Source organism: Gasterosteus aculeatus, chromosome 6 (assembly GCF_964276395.1).
Source record: "Gasterosteus aculeatus chromosome 6, fGasAcu3.hap1.1, whole genome shotgun sequence".
NCBI lineage: Eukaryota > Metazoa > Chordata > Actinopteri > Perciformes > Gasterosteidae > Gasterosteus > Gasterosteus aculeatus.
Window position 1 is genome coordinate 14912794 of NC_135693.1, and position 12838 is coordinate 14925631.

Consider the following 12838-nt stretch of genomic DNA (forward strand, 5'->3'; position numbering starts at 1 on the left):
CTTGTTTCTATGTTTGAACCACCTTGTTGGGGCCTGGAAACAGCACGTCCCCATGAGGACGATGCTAGTTAATGTTGAATATGTAATTAATGGACTGCATTTACAAAGCCACAGAACATTTTGTCATATTAACAAGCGGGAGTCTGGGGGATTGAACCACCAACCCTGATTAGAGGGGGGGGGGGGGGGGGGGGAACAACTCCTGAGATCCAGACACAATGAATAAATAAATGATCAAATGCAAACCCTATTTCAAAGCAGTTGCACCAAAATGGTCCCTCTCACGTGTATGATTAATTAACATTTTATATGCCGATTTATCGATATCGATTGTTGATGCATATGACGTATGATGTTTAGTTAGTAAAGGAACTAGCGGTACTGCCCAGTTGTTTGTGTGGTGGAACACACCTCTGCTTCTTTGAATAATCACAAATGCTTTTTAGGAGTATATATACTCGTTAAACCATCTCGTCGTTCAGCTCCAAAATGTGCTCCGGGCTCAAGATGGCAATCTGAAGTATTTGGAGGAGGAAAAAAAAAGAACATGTTTTTCAAGAGTCCAGTTTGGTGTGCGGCGGTGGATGGAGGGATGGATGCATTTCTCGGTACCGGAGACGGCCTGGCGATGGCGCTGTGCCGACACGCGAGAGCAAGGTCACACGGTGCGCCGTTATGCCGTCTGCGCCCCGCTAGCGCTGCAGCTGCCGTCGTCCTCCGCGCACGGCACACTGTCGCACAGCCATGGCCGACAGCGCGAGCGAGAGCGACACCGACGGAGCGGGCAGCAGCTCGGCCACCCCGATGTCGTCCTCCGCTTCAAACTCGGGGAAACCGAGCGTCGTCATTTCGCAGTTTCGCCTGGAGGAACTGACGAACCGCCTGGCCTCCTTGCAACAGGAGAATAAAGTTCTTAAAATTGAGCTGGAGACGTTCAAACTCAAGTGCAAAGCCCTGCAGGAGGAGAATCGGGACCTCCGCAAGGCTAGCGTCACCATTGTGAGTAACGTTAGCTCGCTATCTAGCCAGCTAGCGAGCTAAATGCTACCCAGTTATTGTAGCTATTTTATTGCAGTTATTTTTCAGCAAGTTGGCTACGGCTGTTGCTGCTGGTTGGCGTTTTAATAACTAGTGTCTTCACACGTGAAATTGTTACGTTAAAATGCTACCTGCATTTGATTGCAAACACTTTGGTGTTTTGCTAGCTCCGCTAACATTAGCTAACGCTAGTTTGGTATGTTGCTAAATCAGCCAGGAGGCTAACGTGTGCTAGGGGGTTGGGCAGCTACAGCCAGCTAACGTTAGTTCGCTTTGTTTTGCTTAGCGTCGCTGACGTTAGCTCAACGGGTCGCCTTCGGTTAAAACTGCGGTAAAATAAGGGTGGCCCGCCTCCCGATGGAAGTTAACATGCGGATGTTAGGTGCTGGGTCAGCTGATAACTCTCTGTATGACATTCGTCACCACGTTGTACCCGACGAGGACACGGTAACCGGCTGCAAATAAACAGCCCGGCGGCAGCATTGCCAGGGACCTCTGCGTCACGTCTCCACGCTCCGCTCACCAGCCGCGCCTTCATAAAACTGATCTGTTGGATAGATGGGGAAGTACAGTAGCTAGGGCAAACTTAGCGAGCTAGCTCCCTGCCGGGCTCAGATGTTGGCGAAGTCAGCCGCGGTGTGCCGTGTCTGTACCATGGGGCCGTTGTGAGACTAACAAGGACGCACGTATCATCACACTGTAATGCTAACGTTAGCCGCTGTAGCTGTCCCGCACATTTCCTCAGTGCCGCCCCCCCCCTCCTCCGCTGTTCGCTTTTCCCGTCAGTCAGTTTACTGCAACACCCGTTGAGTCACCGGGGAAAACCCTGCTTCCTCTTTGGCTGGGAGATTTCACCGCAGTGTGTTTTGTTTGCAGTTGGGGCCGGATCTCAGAATATTCACTACCTCACTGGTTCTTTGCCCCCCCACTGTCTCTCATCCCCACTGTCTCTCATCCCCACTGTCTCTCATCCCCACTGTCTCTCATCTGTTATCTTGTTGTCTGTCGCGCAGCAAGCGAGAGCGGAGCAGGAAGAAGAATTTATCAGCAACACCTTGTTCAAGAAGATCCAGGCCCTCCAGAAGGAGAAGGAGACTTTGGCGGTCAACTATGAGAAGGAGGAGGAATTTCTCACCAATGAGCTGTCAAGGAAACTCGTGCATGTGAGTGATGGGGGGTCATGGGGGGGTGTAGAACCAAAAATACCCATTTCCTGTCACTGGCTAGAGTTGTGTGTACCAGGCACCAAGAAGAACACCATGACATCAGTGTGGTCGGCGGACAGATAACGCAAATTGTGTAGCGTTTTTCGCTGCAGTGTCGTGGTCGTGTGCAGCTCGGGGGTAAATATGCACCCGAACCCAAGTATGAGTGGACATCGGCTGTATTGGCCCTAACTCGAAGCCTGGAAAGGATCACCATGACTTCACAGTGGCTGCTTGCCGCTCCTAAATGGCTTTCCAATTACTCTCCTCCCTGCTGCCGGTCATTTGGTTGTCCGTTTCCCACGTGTTATTTTCCCAACTGCGGAGCGCACAGCGCGTGTACTCATGCTCTCGCACCTTAAAACGGCCAGCTGTAGGCTGACTGATGGTTTGTTGATGGGTGAAGTGGGAGTCTGGAAGGGATACATGCAAAAGCCTCTGCAGCCCCCGTTTAAGGTCCTACACCGCTTTGGTTATCTTGGCGTCCCGCTTAATATGAAACAGACCCGTGTCTGTGTCTGTCTGTGGACCCTGCTACTGACAATAGCCCAAAAGTGTGTGTGTCTGTGTACATATACTAAAAGACTATAGGGAGGGTTGGGTTGGTTACAACATTTTATTCCAACTTGTGTTTTCCCCATCACTACTTTAAATGATGGCCTTTTTTACTTTCCAAAGCAGCATTTATTTCACCCCTTTTGGCACATTAAGAGCTATAATGCGTCCCGTTCCTTACATTTTGTAACGGGCCAAATTGCATTTGTCTTTTCAGAGTTCCTATTTCTTACATTACGCAGACACCGGCGCGTTGCCACGGTTCATGCATGACCTCCGAGCGGCCGGCACACGGAGGACAGACAAACCCCGAGTGGGATAAAATGTCACGGTGTCCGTTCCCTGAGACTGAAAGACTCTGGCACCGTTGCCACTTGCAACACAATGGGGTGGAAGCCGGTTTGGAGCTGGCAGCCGCTTTGGCTAAATGGAGACATATTATCAAAACAGTGCCATGCATTGTTTGTTTGTTAATTGGAAGACAAATGACTGCACTGGGTGTGGCAAAACTTGATGGCTTGTTCTTTCATGAATGCGATCATTGCGAGTGAAAACAAACTGCTTCTCTTCAAAGTGTTCTGTTGGTGGCCGCACCCGGTCTTTTGCATTTGAATCCTATTCTCTGTAATGAGTAATTGCTCATATAATATAGCGCAAAGCCGTACCGTTTTAAATCCGTGCTGAGCCGCACCCTGTCTTCAGATCGGCGGTTACTTTCTTTTGCCAAATCATTATTTAGTGCTGTTTACTCCTCGCGGCAATTCAACCATGCATCTGATAAGATGGCAACAATCGCTTCCTGTTTTGTTTCACTCCAAATGTGTACGCTAAATGTGAGGACCTGACACCAGTGTGTTTGTTCACTGTGGTCATGGAATAGCTTTCATGTGACTCACTGTGTGCCTCTTCTTGTGCCCTTTCCTCTCTCTCATACTTCTCACCACTCGCACACTTGCTTCGTCCACTTCTTCTTCGTTTTGACCGCTTTCCCCTTTTTCCAATCCAGCTCCAGCATGAGAAGGCCGAGTTGGAGCAGCACTTGGAGCAAGAGCAAGAGTTCCAGGTTAACAAGCTCATGAAAAAGATCAAAAAGATGGAGAATGAAACCATCTCAAAGCAGCTCACCCTGGAACAGGTACGCTCACTGCACCAAAGCACAGAACTTTCACTCTATTCCTGAACTTGGCTATCCAGTTGTGTCCAGTCATTGTGAGATGACTACGTTTCACCATCCTTAATGCCTTTTCAGCTTCTGTGGATGAAGAAAATCCACTGATGCTTAATTGAACTTCACTTCCGTCCGTTAAACTCAACACAAAAACTACTTTGGCCTTTAGGATAATTCTATGGTAAATAAGATGTCTTTAAAGAACATTTGCTGTGTTTTAGTCTTTTTAACCAGCTGGCATAAAGACTGTAGCTCATTTAAAGAGAAGCTTATCTGGACAGAGACCGTGGGTTTGAATGTCGATGTGTTTGTGGGCAGTCTTGTGGATTCTTTTCAAAGTCCAGGATTTTTCCGCTCCGAACGTCACTCTTGATTTTCCTTTCCAGTTGAGGCGGGAGAAGATCGATCTCGAGAACACGCTAGAGCAGGAGCAAGAAGCCCTGGTCAACCGGCTGTGGAAACGGATGGACAAACTGGAGGCAGAGAAGAGGTGGGGGATGATCTTATATGTCCACTTCCAAAAATCTGCTTGTTTTCAGCAACATCTTGTGTTTTAATCAGCAGGTCATCTGTTTATCAACTAACCTATGAATTTAGACCTAGTTTCAACACTAGTTCATCATTTGGTTGTCATCATGCCATTGTTTCTGTTGATTCCTACTTAACAAGTTTTTTTCTCTTTGTTCTCCCGGACTAGAATCCTTCAAGAGAAGCTGGACCAGCCCGTGTCAGCTCCTCCCTCCCCAAGAGATGTTTCCATGGAGATAGACTCACCGGAGAACATGATGCGGCATATCCGTTTCCTGAAGAACGAAGTGGAGAGGCTTAAGAAAAGCTTGCGCACCACCGAGCTGCAACGTAAGTGGTCTGTCAACCTGTCAGCTGATCCGAGGGAGTTTGGGGTCTGTGGATGCAAACAGGTGTTAATTAAGGTTGATGATTACTAATATGGGTCCCCTTGATTAGCTGCAGCACGAGGGGCAAATTCCCCCTAAACCCGGGGGAATGGGTGGTTTTCCATAGAGCAGAAAGAGGAGGTGACTTCCTGGTCTGACATGCTTCACGCCTCTGTCACCTACTTGTTATTCTCTGGTCACCGTACACCGGCTGGTACTTTGGGTATGCGAAGAATTGCAAATGCACAATGATCAACAACGAGCGTCTATCAAAATCAATGTGTTGCAAAAAAAAATCCCCACATGATTAGTGGCTGTCACTTTGTATACTTAATACATGAATACTGCATGGAAATGCAAGCGGGAAGCTTTAGTAGTGTCCTTGATGCATTCGAGAGCACGGAAACATCGAGACTTTTATATGAGCTACCCTGATATGGTATAAAGTGACCACATTCATTATTCTGTTGTGACATCTTGGCATGTCTTTTTTTAAGGGAGTGTCTCCGCTTCATAAAATGTCATTCGGGAGTAGCCTGAGATGTACAATACTACTGTTTTGAAAACAAATGCACCAGTAGGGAATTTTCAAAAGTTTCCTTTGTATTTAGGATGGTACTTATTTTCGTAACTCGTATAGTATCTGTTAAATCATAATATATAATATAGTATCTGTTAAATCATAATAGACACATGTTTTAACTTGGTCTCTGGTTTTCTTACACACACACCTAACCTTTATTGTTATTTTGTGTCTTATCAGTCAAACCCGCTGTAGTGACCTCCTACCTTCACTTTAATGTATTTATGGTCTCTACATTATCAACTGGGTTGTTCTGAAGCTCATAGGCCGTGGACATATTAGCGGAAGCATCTCGCAGTACAACATCACATTAGCAAAAAGCTATTTCTTCAAAGTTAACACTTGGTTTATCAGGCAATAAGACGTGTTGTTTCAACTAAATAGCTGAATGAGTCTGACCGCATGGTCAGGAGTTTCTCAGCATTATTCAGTTATGCTTTGTTTCTGCCACCAGGGAGCGCTGTCGGTCCAACTTCCTGATACACTTTCTGAAAAACGGAGAGAACTGCCAGTATTGCCACCGGATGTCGCACTACTTATAGGACACATTTATCTGCAGTGACCCACTCACTTGATGTAGAGAATTCTGAAAACAAACTAGTTTGTTTTCTGAAGGGAATTTCTTTTTTACATCTGCACCAATTCTAGACAAGTTGTTGAGCAACGATTCTGACATTGTGCGCCTGAATGCCTCTGTCCATCATGATGATATTCAGCAAGACGGATGTGATCCTTGACCTGCATCCGTGATCTTCACTGGTATTTGTTCCCCTCGCAGACACAGAGAAGCGTGCCCAGTACATAGAGGAGGAGCGACACATGAGGGAGGAGAACGTCCGGCTGCAGAGGAAGCTCCAGAGAGAAATGGAGCGCAGGGAGGCCCTGTGCAGACAACTGTCCGAGAGTGAATCCAGTCTGGAGATGGACGATGAGAGGTACAGGATTCAGGTTAATAAAAATGTCGCAGTGACTTACTGACTGAGCAAATCGAGTGCCGCCGGTGAGAGAGCGAGCGAGCGAGAGACATCCTGTTTGTACAGGAAGAGGCATTTGCTTCATTGGCAACTTTCTAAGTACTGCCGCGGAGTTCTGATCCACGGCTGCTGGAGACGCCAAAGTGGGAGACCTCTGAATAATTAGCGGGAGCCAGATCTGCGTTTGCTCAGTGTAATTGAAAAAGAGCCAAACGTATCGGCTAAAGGCCGGCTTCTTTCTATCAGACATCCGGATATTTGGGAAGTTACGTGAGCTCTCTTTTCCTCCTGGGAGCCGCTAGCCTGAAAGCAAAGGTGCCCAAGTCGTGTCCAGAAGCTGAAATTTGAAATGATTTTTTTTCTCGGGGTGGCTCTGACCTCTCACATGTAGTCACACGAACACTCTCACTGCTCTGATTATCCAGCAAGTTGTCTCTTCTGTGTTTGTCGGTGTTCATTTTTATTTAAACCAACTTTCTCCAGCAGTGACACAAGAGGCCGTAGAACTTGCCCCCGCATGGTCCTTGAATAAAAGATAATAGTTCAGCAAACAACCAGAACACGCTCCTCCCCTCACGGGATTCTTCTCTCGTGACTCTGCCCAGTTGTGGCTGGATGGAGCTCTTTTCTTCTTTAACACCAACCCTAAGTAGCCACCAAGAGCACGTCGCTTTGCAGACCACGGGGGTCATCGCCAGGCAACGCCGCTGACTGTAGTTACTTTTATCGTCCTCAGGTACTTCAACGAAATGTCGGCACAGGGCTTGCGAGCGAGGACCGTGTCGAGCCCCATCCCCTACACCCCGTCCCCCAGCTCCAGCCGACCCATATCTCCGGGTAAGTACACCGAAGCTGGCGGGAAGTCCTGCAGCCAATGAGGTGCGTGTGTTGCGTCAGAGAGGATTGTCGACGCATCAATAACACGGTTTCCTGAAAGCAAGTTTTATCTTTGTGTGACTTTCAAATCTGGAGCGAACGGTCGTTGATAAGTCCCTTTTAAAGGTCAGTGAAACCATAAATACATCCCCTCCAAAGACTGCTGTAAAATGCTGATTTCTCTCTATCAAATCAACTTCTCCCTCTCTTCGATACTGACAGTATCTGCACACTTTGTTTCTGTGGAAATAGTGATGAAAAGTAATCACGCTTGGATAACAAACGACTCACAGAAGGAGGGAGTGGTTTATAGCAGTAATTATATTTAACTGGAGTCAGCTGAGTAATAAGAAACCAAATGACCAAAACAAAGTTCTTGTTTTTTTTGTTGTTAATCACATATTTGAGAAACAGGTTCAGCAGAACCGATTGGAATTTTACTGTGGATTAATATTTAGCGGAGTACCTGAGCTGAAATTGTCTACAATCTAGGGGCTTTAGCTTTTTTTTAATTTTGTATAAAAGAGCTGAATGTAGCAGCTAAGTGAAGATGTAATGGAGCAATGTCTCACACTCGCTGCTCTCACGCAGCGGTTGCCGCTGAATGTCGAGTCCCCAACGAGCATGCTCTGTGTGCTTCAGCGGGATATCAGTTTGCGGCTTGAACGTTTGCATAACGATAAAACCCGTATGTGTGCGCGCTCCTCCAGCCGGGTGCAAATAGAATCCACCCGTTGTTCCTGATGCCCACTGCGACGCTTCGGTCTCCACGACCACAGTTGATTGATTGATGTCTGTGTCGAACCTCCCCGTGTCACAGGTCTCTCTTATGGCAGCCACGCGGTCGGCTTTACTCCTCCAGCCACCCTGTCCAGAGCTGCCATCTCCCACTACAACACCCCAGCCCTGCACGTCCATGGAAGCTCCTCTCATGCCGTAGCTGTAAGTACCCCCCCCCCTGCTCCCCAGGTGATGTCTGATAGTTATTTTAAGGATCTAAAGGGGATTTGTTTTCATTAAGCAAAGGTAACCTTTGCACTACAGTAAGATATGAGGGATCTGACTGAGACCTTTGATTTGTCTTTTTTAATATCTGTCAAAAGGCTCGTAAAAAGGTTCACCCATTATGGGTGTGACAGTTTGATGGACCATCACACACACATTGTTGCTTCCGCTCATCAAAGTGTGCCAAGGTCCAGTCGGCTGGGCATTTATCTGTTCAACAACACGGCAATAACTGAATCCGCACACCTTGTTTATGTTACATCTATTTCCTTATTAACTTTCACGTTTTATGACGGTTTCATACCTGGTTTATTGTTTCCTACAGCCTTTGTTCCTGGCCTGTCGATGTGTTAAGTTTCTGTTATGCCAAACCCATTTTATAGTTGATTACAGTTCGGGGGCGTTGTTAGGCCCGACGCGGAGCGAATAGTATCAGCCACCAAACGTTGTGTATCGCATTTCAGTAGTCTAGAGAAAAATAGTCCCCGTACGTGCACGTAAACCGCATCGGGTCCATTCACATCGCTGATGACGTCCAATTGTCCGGTTGCAAAAGCTCGCATTGCTTGAAAACGATCATTTGTGGGATTTCCGGGGGTGTTTTGGCGATTGCAATCAAGCTAAAATATCAACTAACGGTCGCGCAAAAGCTAACTTGTTACTTTGAGTGCGCAGTGATATGGAACGCTCGGGTCAATGTGAACAGATACTGTACATTATTGCTCAATAATGCACCGTGACTCACTCTCAACCAATCAGAATGCTGGATTGCATCTACCATTATTAAAATTCATGTTTTGCCTTGTCTTACTAGTAAAATTATAGATATGTAATTATAGTAAAATAAAACATATTGCTGTTTAGTTTTGATTGTTTTAAGAAATAAACTCAACTCAATATCGTATGGAGATGGATTTAGGATCCATGGTATTTTTTTCAGCAGTGGACTTCCCAGGCTTTGAAAACCTACGGAAAAGAGAGACAAACTATCGGCCAGAGGCCACTTAGTTTTAAAATGTGGTTTAAGAAATTGTGAATCACCACAGCCGCAAGTTGCTCCCCCAAAGAATAATGCAGTTTGCTCCAGCAGAATGCAGGATGAGCTGCGCCTGTTTGGGAAAACAACCAAAAAAAATAAACCTTAAGGAAAGTGATTTATTTACGTGTCACATGATCCTCCCTTCTGGAGATGATGAAATTCCGCCACACTGTTTGCTCAGGAGTGAAATTCCACCGTGAGAAGCCGAAGATACTCCACCTTCACCACCGGATGAAACACTGTGTGCTTAGTGTACTGGCCGCGTTGCATCGGCTCTTGTTTCACGTACAAGGAACTTTAATTCTGGGAAATATACCACTTAAAGGAGCCATATTTGGATTGATAACACCTTGCGTACGCCTGCAAGTTACAGAAGTCCCAAATAACCCTTAAATGTGCACAGCTGGTTCGGCTTCACAACGTTTTTTTAACTTTGGACAAAACTCTGATCGCAGCAGTCATAAGATTCAAAACGCGATGGTGAATTATTGTTTAGGCAGAAGAATGTGTTAAAAAATGTGTTTTTAATGCTTCAATTGCAGCCTATTGCGTCCATACATTCATCTTTTCCTCCCTTGCTGTACCTCAGTCTCCCTGTTTCTTTTGATCCGTGTGGGCTGTACACTCCATGTCTCCCCTCCCCGCTCAGACCGCCCAGGAGTCAAACAGGGACACCACTTCATCATCTGTGAGATCAGAATCTCAGGCAGATTAATATTTCTCTAAACCGCCTTCTTTCTATCTTCAGTGGGATTACGGTTGTCAGCTCGTTACCAATTTGCTCGGTGTGGAGACCATGACTGAGACCAGCAGGCCTGGCACCCACAATCTTATTTTCCTTTTGGAATTTTGTAACCGTGGAAACGCGATTGGACCAAAATAACTTTATTTCACTCCGTTATTCAAGCGTCACTTCTCGGTGTAGCAGCCAAAAATAAATAAATTAACTTTTTGCTCACATGAGAATCTCCGTCCATAACGGACTACCAGTGGGACCGACATTCCCAAAACATCCCGGTGTGCTCATTGACTGTGTTAAACTACATTTGTATTTTTCTTATTCATATTGTTGTTGTATTTGGAATTTGTCAGTATTACTACTTATATAATTAGCAATCACTCGTTTTCATACGTATACTCCACGTATATATATATTTTTCTTATTCATCTGTCTTTGATGAAACTGGCACTTTGCCTTCAGTTCAATGTTCTACAAGTTTTATTCATAAAAAAAAATTCTCTTTCCTAAAACAGAGGCCCTCGCCAAGAAGAAGCACCAGTCCCGACAAATTCAAACGTCCAACGCCCCCGCCCTCCCCCAACACGCACTCTGGGGCCCAGCAGGCTCAGCCCCCGCTACCCCCACCGGCTCAGCCCATGGTGCAGTCCATGTCCTCCCCGGCAGCCATGTCGCAGCACGCCGCTCAGCAGCCCCCCTCTCAGCCTTAACGCAACACGCCGGCTCTTGTCTTTTTACGCGGGAGCGCGCCGCCTCCCCCCTCCCTCCCTCATCGCCGAACGCCACGACGCTACCGCAACGGCGGCTTCCGTCATTACCGGCTCCGGAAGTCCAGTTTCTTAGTCTTTATCAACTCCACTCAAGAAGCGGCTTCAAACGTCTCAGAGGGGGGGGGGAAAGAAACGAGGCGGCGGCTCACCCAAACCCCCCCCCCCCCCCTCCACCCCCCCCAGTGCAGCCAGCCATCTGCCAAATCCACACTTGGCTCTACTCTTCAGGAGGAATGGATGGACTGAAACGTAATCACTTGTGGGATGTGTACGCCAATTATCTGTTCCACATTCTGTCTTGTACATGACGGGTTTTTTTGGGTTGTTGTTTTGGTTTTTTTTTTTTTTTTTTTGCCTGGGACTTTAGCTGGTTGAAATTGATGTTGTGGCGCTTCTGAGATAGCACAAACCGCACATAAAGTATGTTCCACGGTGGCTCTTCCAGATATGTTTGGATCGACGGATTGATGGGTGTTTGGCTCGAGAGACGGACGGACGGACAGATGAACGTGGTCGATCTTTTAACGCCTACAATATGACACTGGATTGCAGTAATGTACTCCACTCCGGCTGACCACGTTACCACCTCTCTGTCTGCAGCAGTGTCGACAAGTCCCCCCCCCCTCCCCTCCAACCCTGATCCCGGGCTTAACGCAGCTTTAACTAGGTTATCAAGAGGTGTCATAGAAGCCTCCATCATAGGGCATTGATCAAACCGAGCTTGTGCCACGATTCTTTAGTTTCTGGGAGCGTTTAAGGCTCCGCCGCTCTTCAGTTATAAAGAAAAGGAAGAAAGAAAAAAAAAATCATCCAGGAGGATGGACACTGGTACATAAACCACAGATAAATGTCGCCTCTTGAGGTGTTTAGAAATGTAGTCTGAGGTGTTACAACGTAGTCGTGTACTCAGTCTTCTGCTCTTCTCTCTCGCTCGCTTTCTCTCTGGTGTATTTCTGAAAGCTTCTATCATCCTCGTGGATATTCCTCATCAGAAAAAAGGAAAAAAAATCAATGCTCTTTACACTAAATATACATACTGCTAAAACATTCTAAATGAATGGTACTGTTGAACTGAATTTCTATGTATGATTAAAGCTCTTGAGAAGACGACCTGATTTTACTGTACAACTGATTTGAAATGTGAAGATAAGAGTTTAATGTTGTATTTAGCTTCACTTGAATGTTTACTTTGCGTTTCCACCAAACACTTGGACTTCTGGCTTAAATAATAGATCTGGTTAGATAAATACTCCCATGACTTTTCTCCACTAGGTTGCCATTGAGTTGAGTCTGATCCCCAGAGGATAAATTGTAATTATTTTCACCCCCCAATACCTTTCATCTATGCCGGGGTCGTCTTATCTAATAGACCAGTCAATGAGACTAATGACATTCGCATCAGTGACTGACCATAATCCGTTTGTAGGTCCCTTGTTCTTTAGTTTTTGTTAACTAACCTTTTAAAATGATACTCGAATGACTAAAATAAAGAGAACCACATCTGTGCACTTAAAGTTGTATCTGCAACCTGTTTACTTTTATTATCAATAACCAATACAAAGTTTATTTTACTCTGCCTTTCCTCCTTTCAGTCTCAGGTCACAAGTTGTCCTCGGTGCGTTGCCAGGGACGACCATGTGGAGTACGGCAGCACATTTCCCTTCCCTCCTGCGTTCGATATAGTTTCAATCATCAGAATGGCAAAAATCCAACACTTAAAAATTAAGAGGCAAACTAAACCGGGCATTAAAATGTCTTATCTTTTGTAACCCGGCTGCACCACGTGACGCACACCGCCCCTCCGTTGACTCCCGTTTCGGTGTCTGTGTGCAGCTACCATTTCCTCTTTGACACGGTTCCAGCCGGTTCCAACTGGCTGAAGACCGGAGTAGCGTTATCCACATCAATCATTCCAGGATCATTTAACATAGTAAACTCTTTTGTGGTGTGTAATAACCCGTGGTGGGAGGAGAACGGGGGCAAAGATGAC

The 12838-nt window shown here is 46.3% G+C and overlaps 1 protein-coding gene across 1 annotated transcript; it reads left to right on the forward strand.

Moving 5' to 3' along the window:
* Positions 1-358: 358 nt before the first annotated feature.
* On the forward strand, positions 359-12362 carry LOC120820355 (coiled-coil domain-containing protein 6). Its single transcript, XM_040177978.2, has 9 exons — positions 359-999; positions 2052-2201; positions 3805-3933; positions 4353-4456; positions 4664-4824; positions 6224-6380; positions 7156-7256; positions 8116-8237; positions 10594-12362. The coding sequence occupies exons 1-9, from the start codon at positions 745-747 to the stop codon at positions 10786-10788; spliced, it is 1374 nt and encodes a 457-aa protein (XP_040033912.1). The 5' UTR covers positions 359-744; the 3' UTR covers positions 10789-12362.
* The last annotated feature ends 476 nt before the right edge of the window (positions 12363-12838 follow it).

Coding starts and splice junctions, on each gene's coding strand:
- LOC120820355 (XM_040177978.2), top strand. CDS start 745: ATGGCCGACAGCGCGAGCGAGAGCGACACCGACGGAGCGGGCAGCAGC. Junction 1,000..2,051: donor GCAAGGCTAGCGTCACCATT/GTGAGTAACGTT, acceptor TCTGTCGCGCAG/CAAGCGAGAGCGGAGCAGGA. Junction 7,257..8,115: donor CAGCCGACCCATATCTCCGG/GTAAGTACACCG, acceptor CCCGTGTCACAG/GTCTCTCTTATGGCAGCCAC.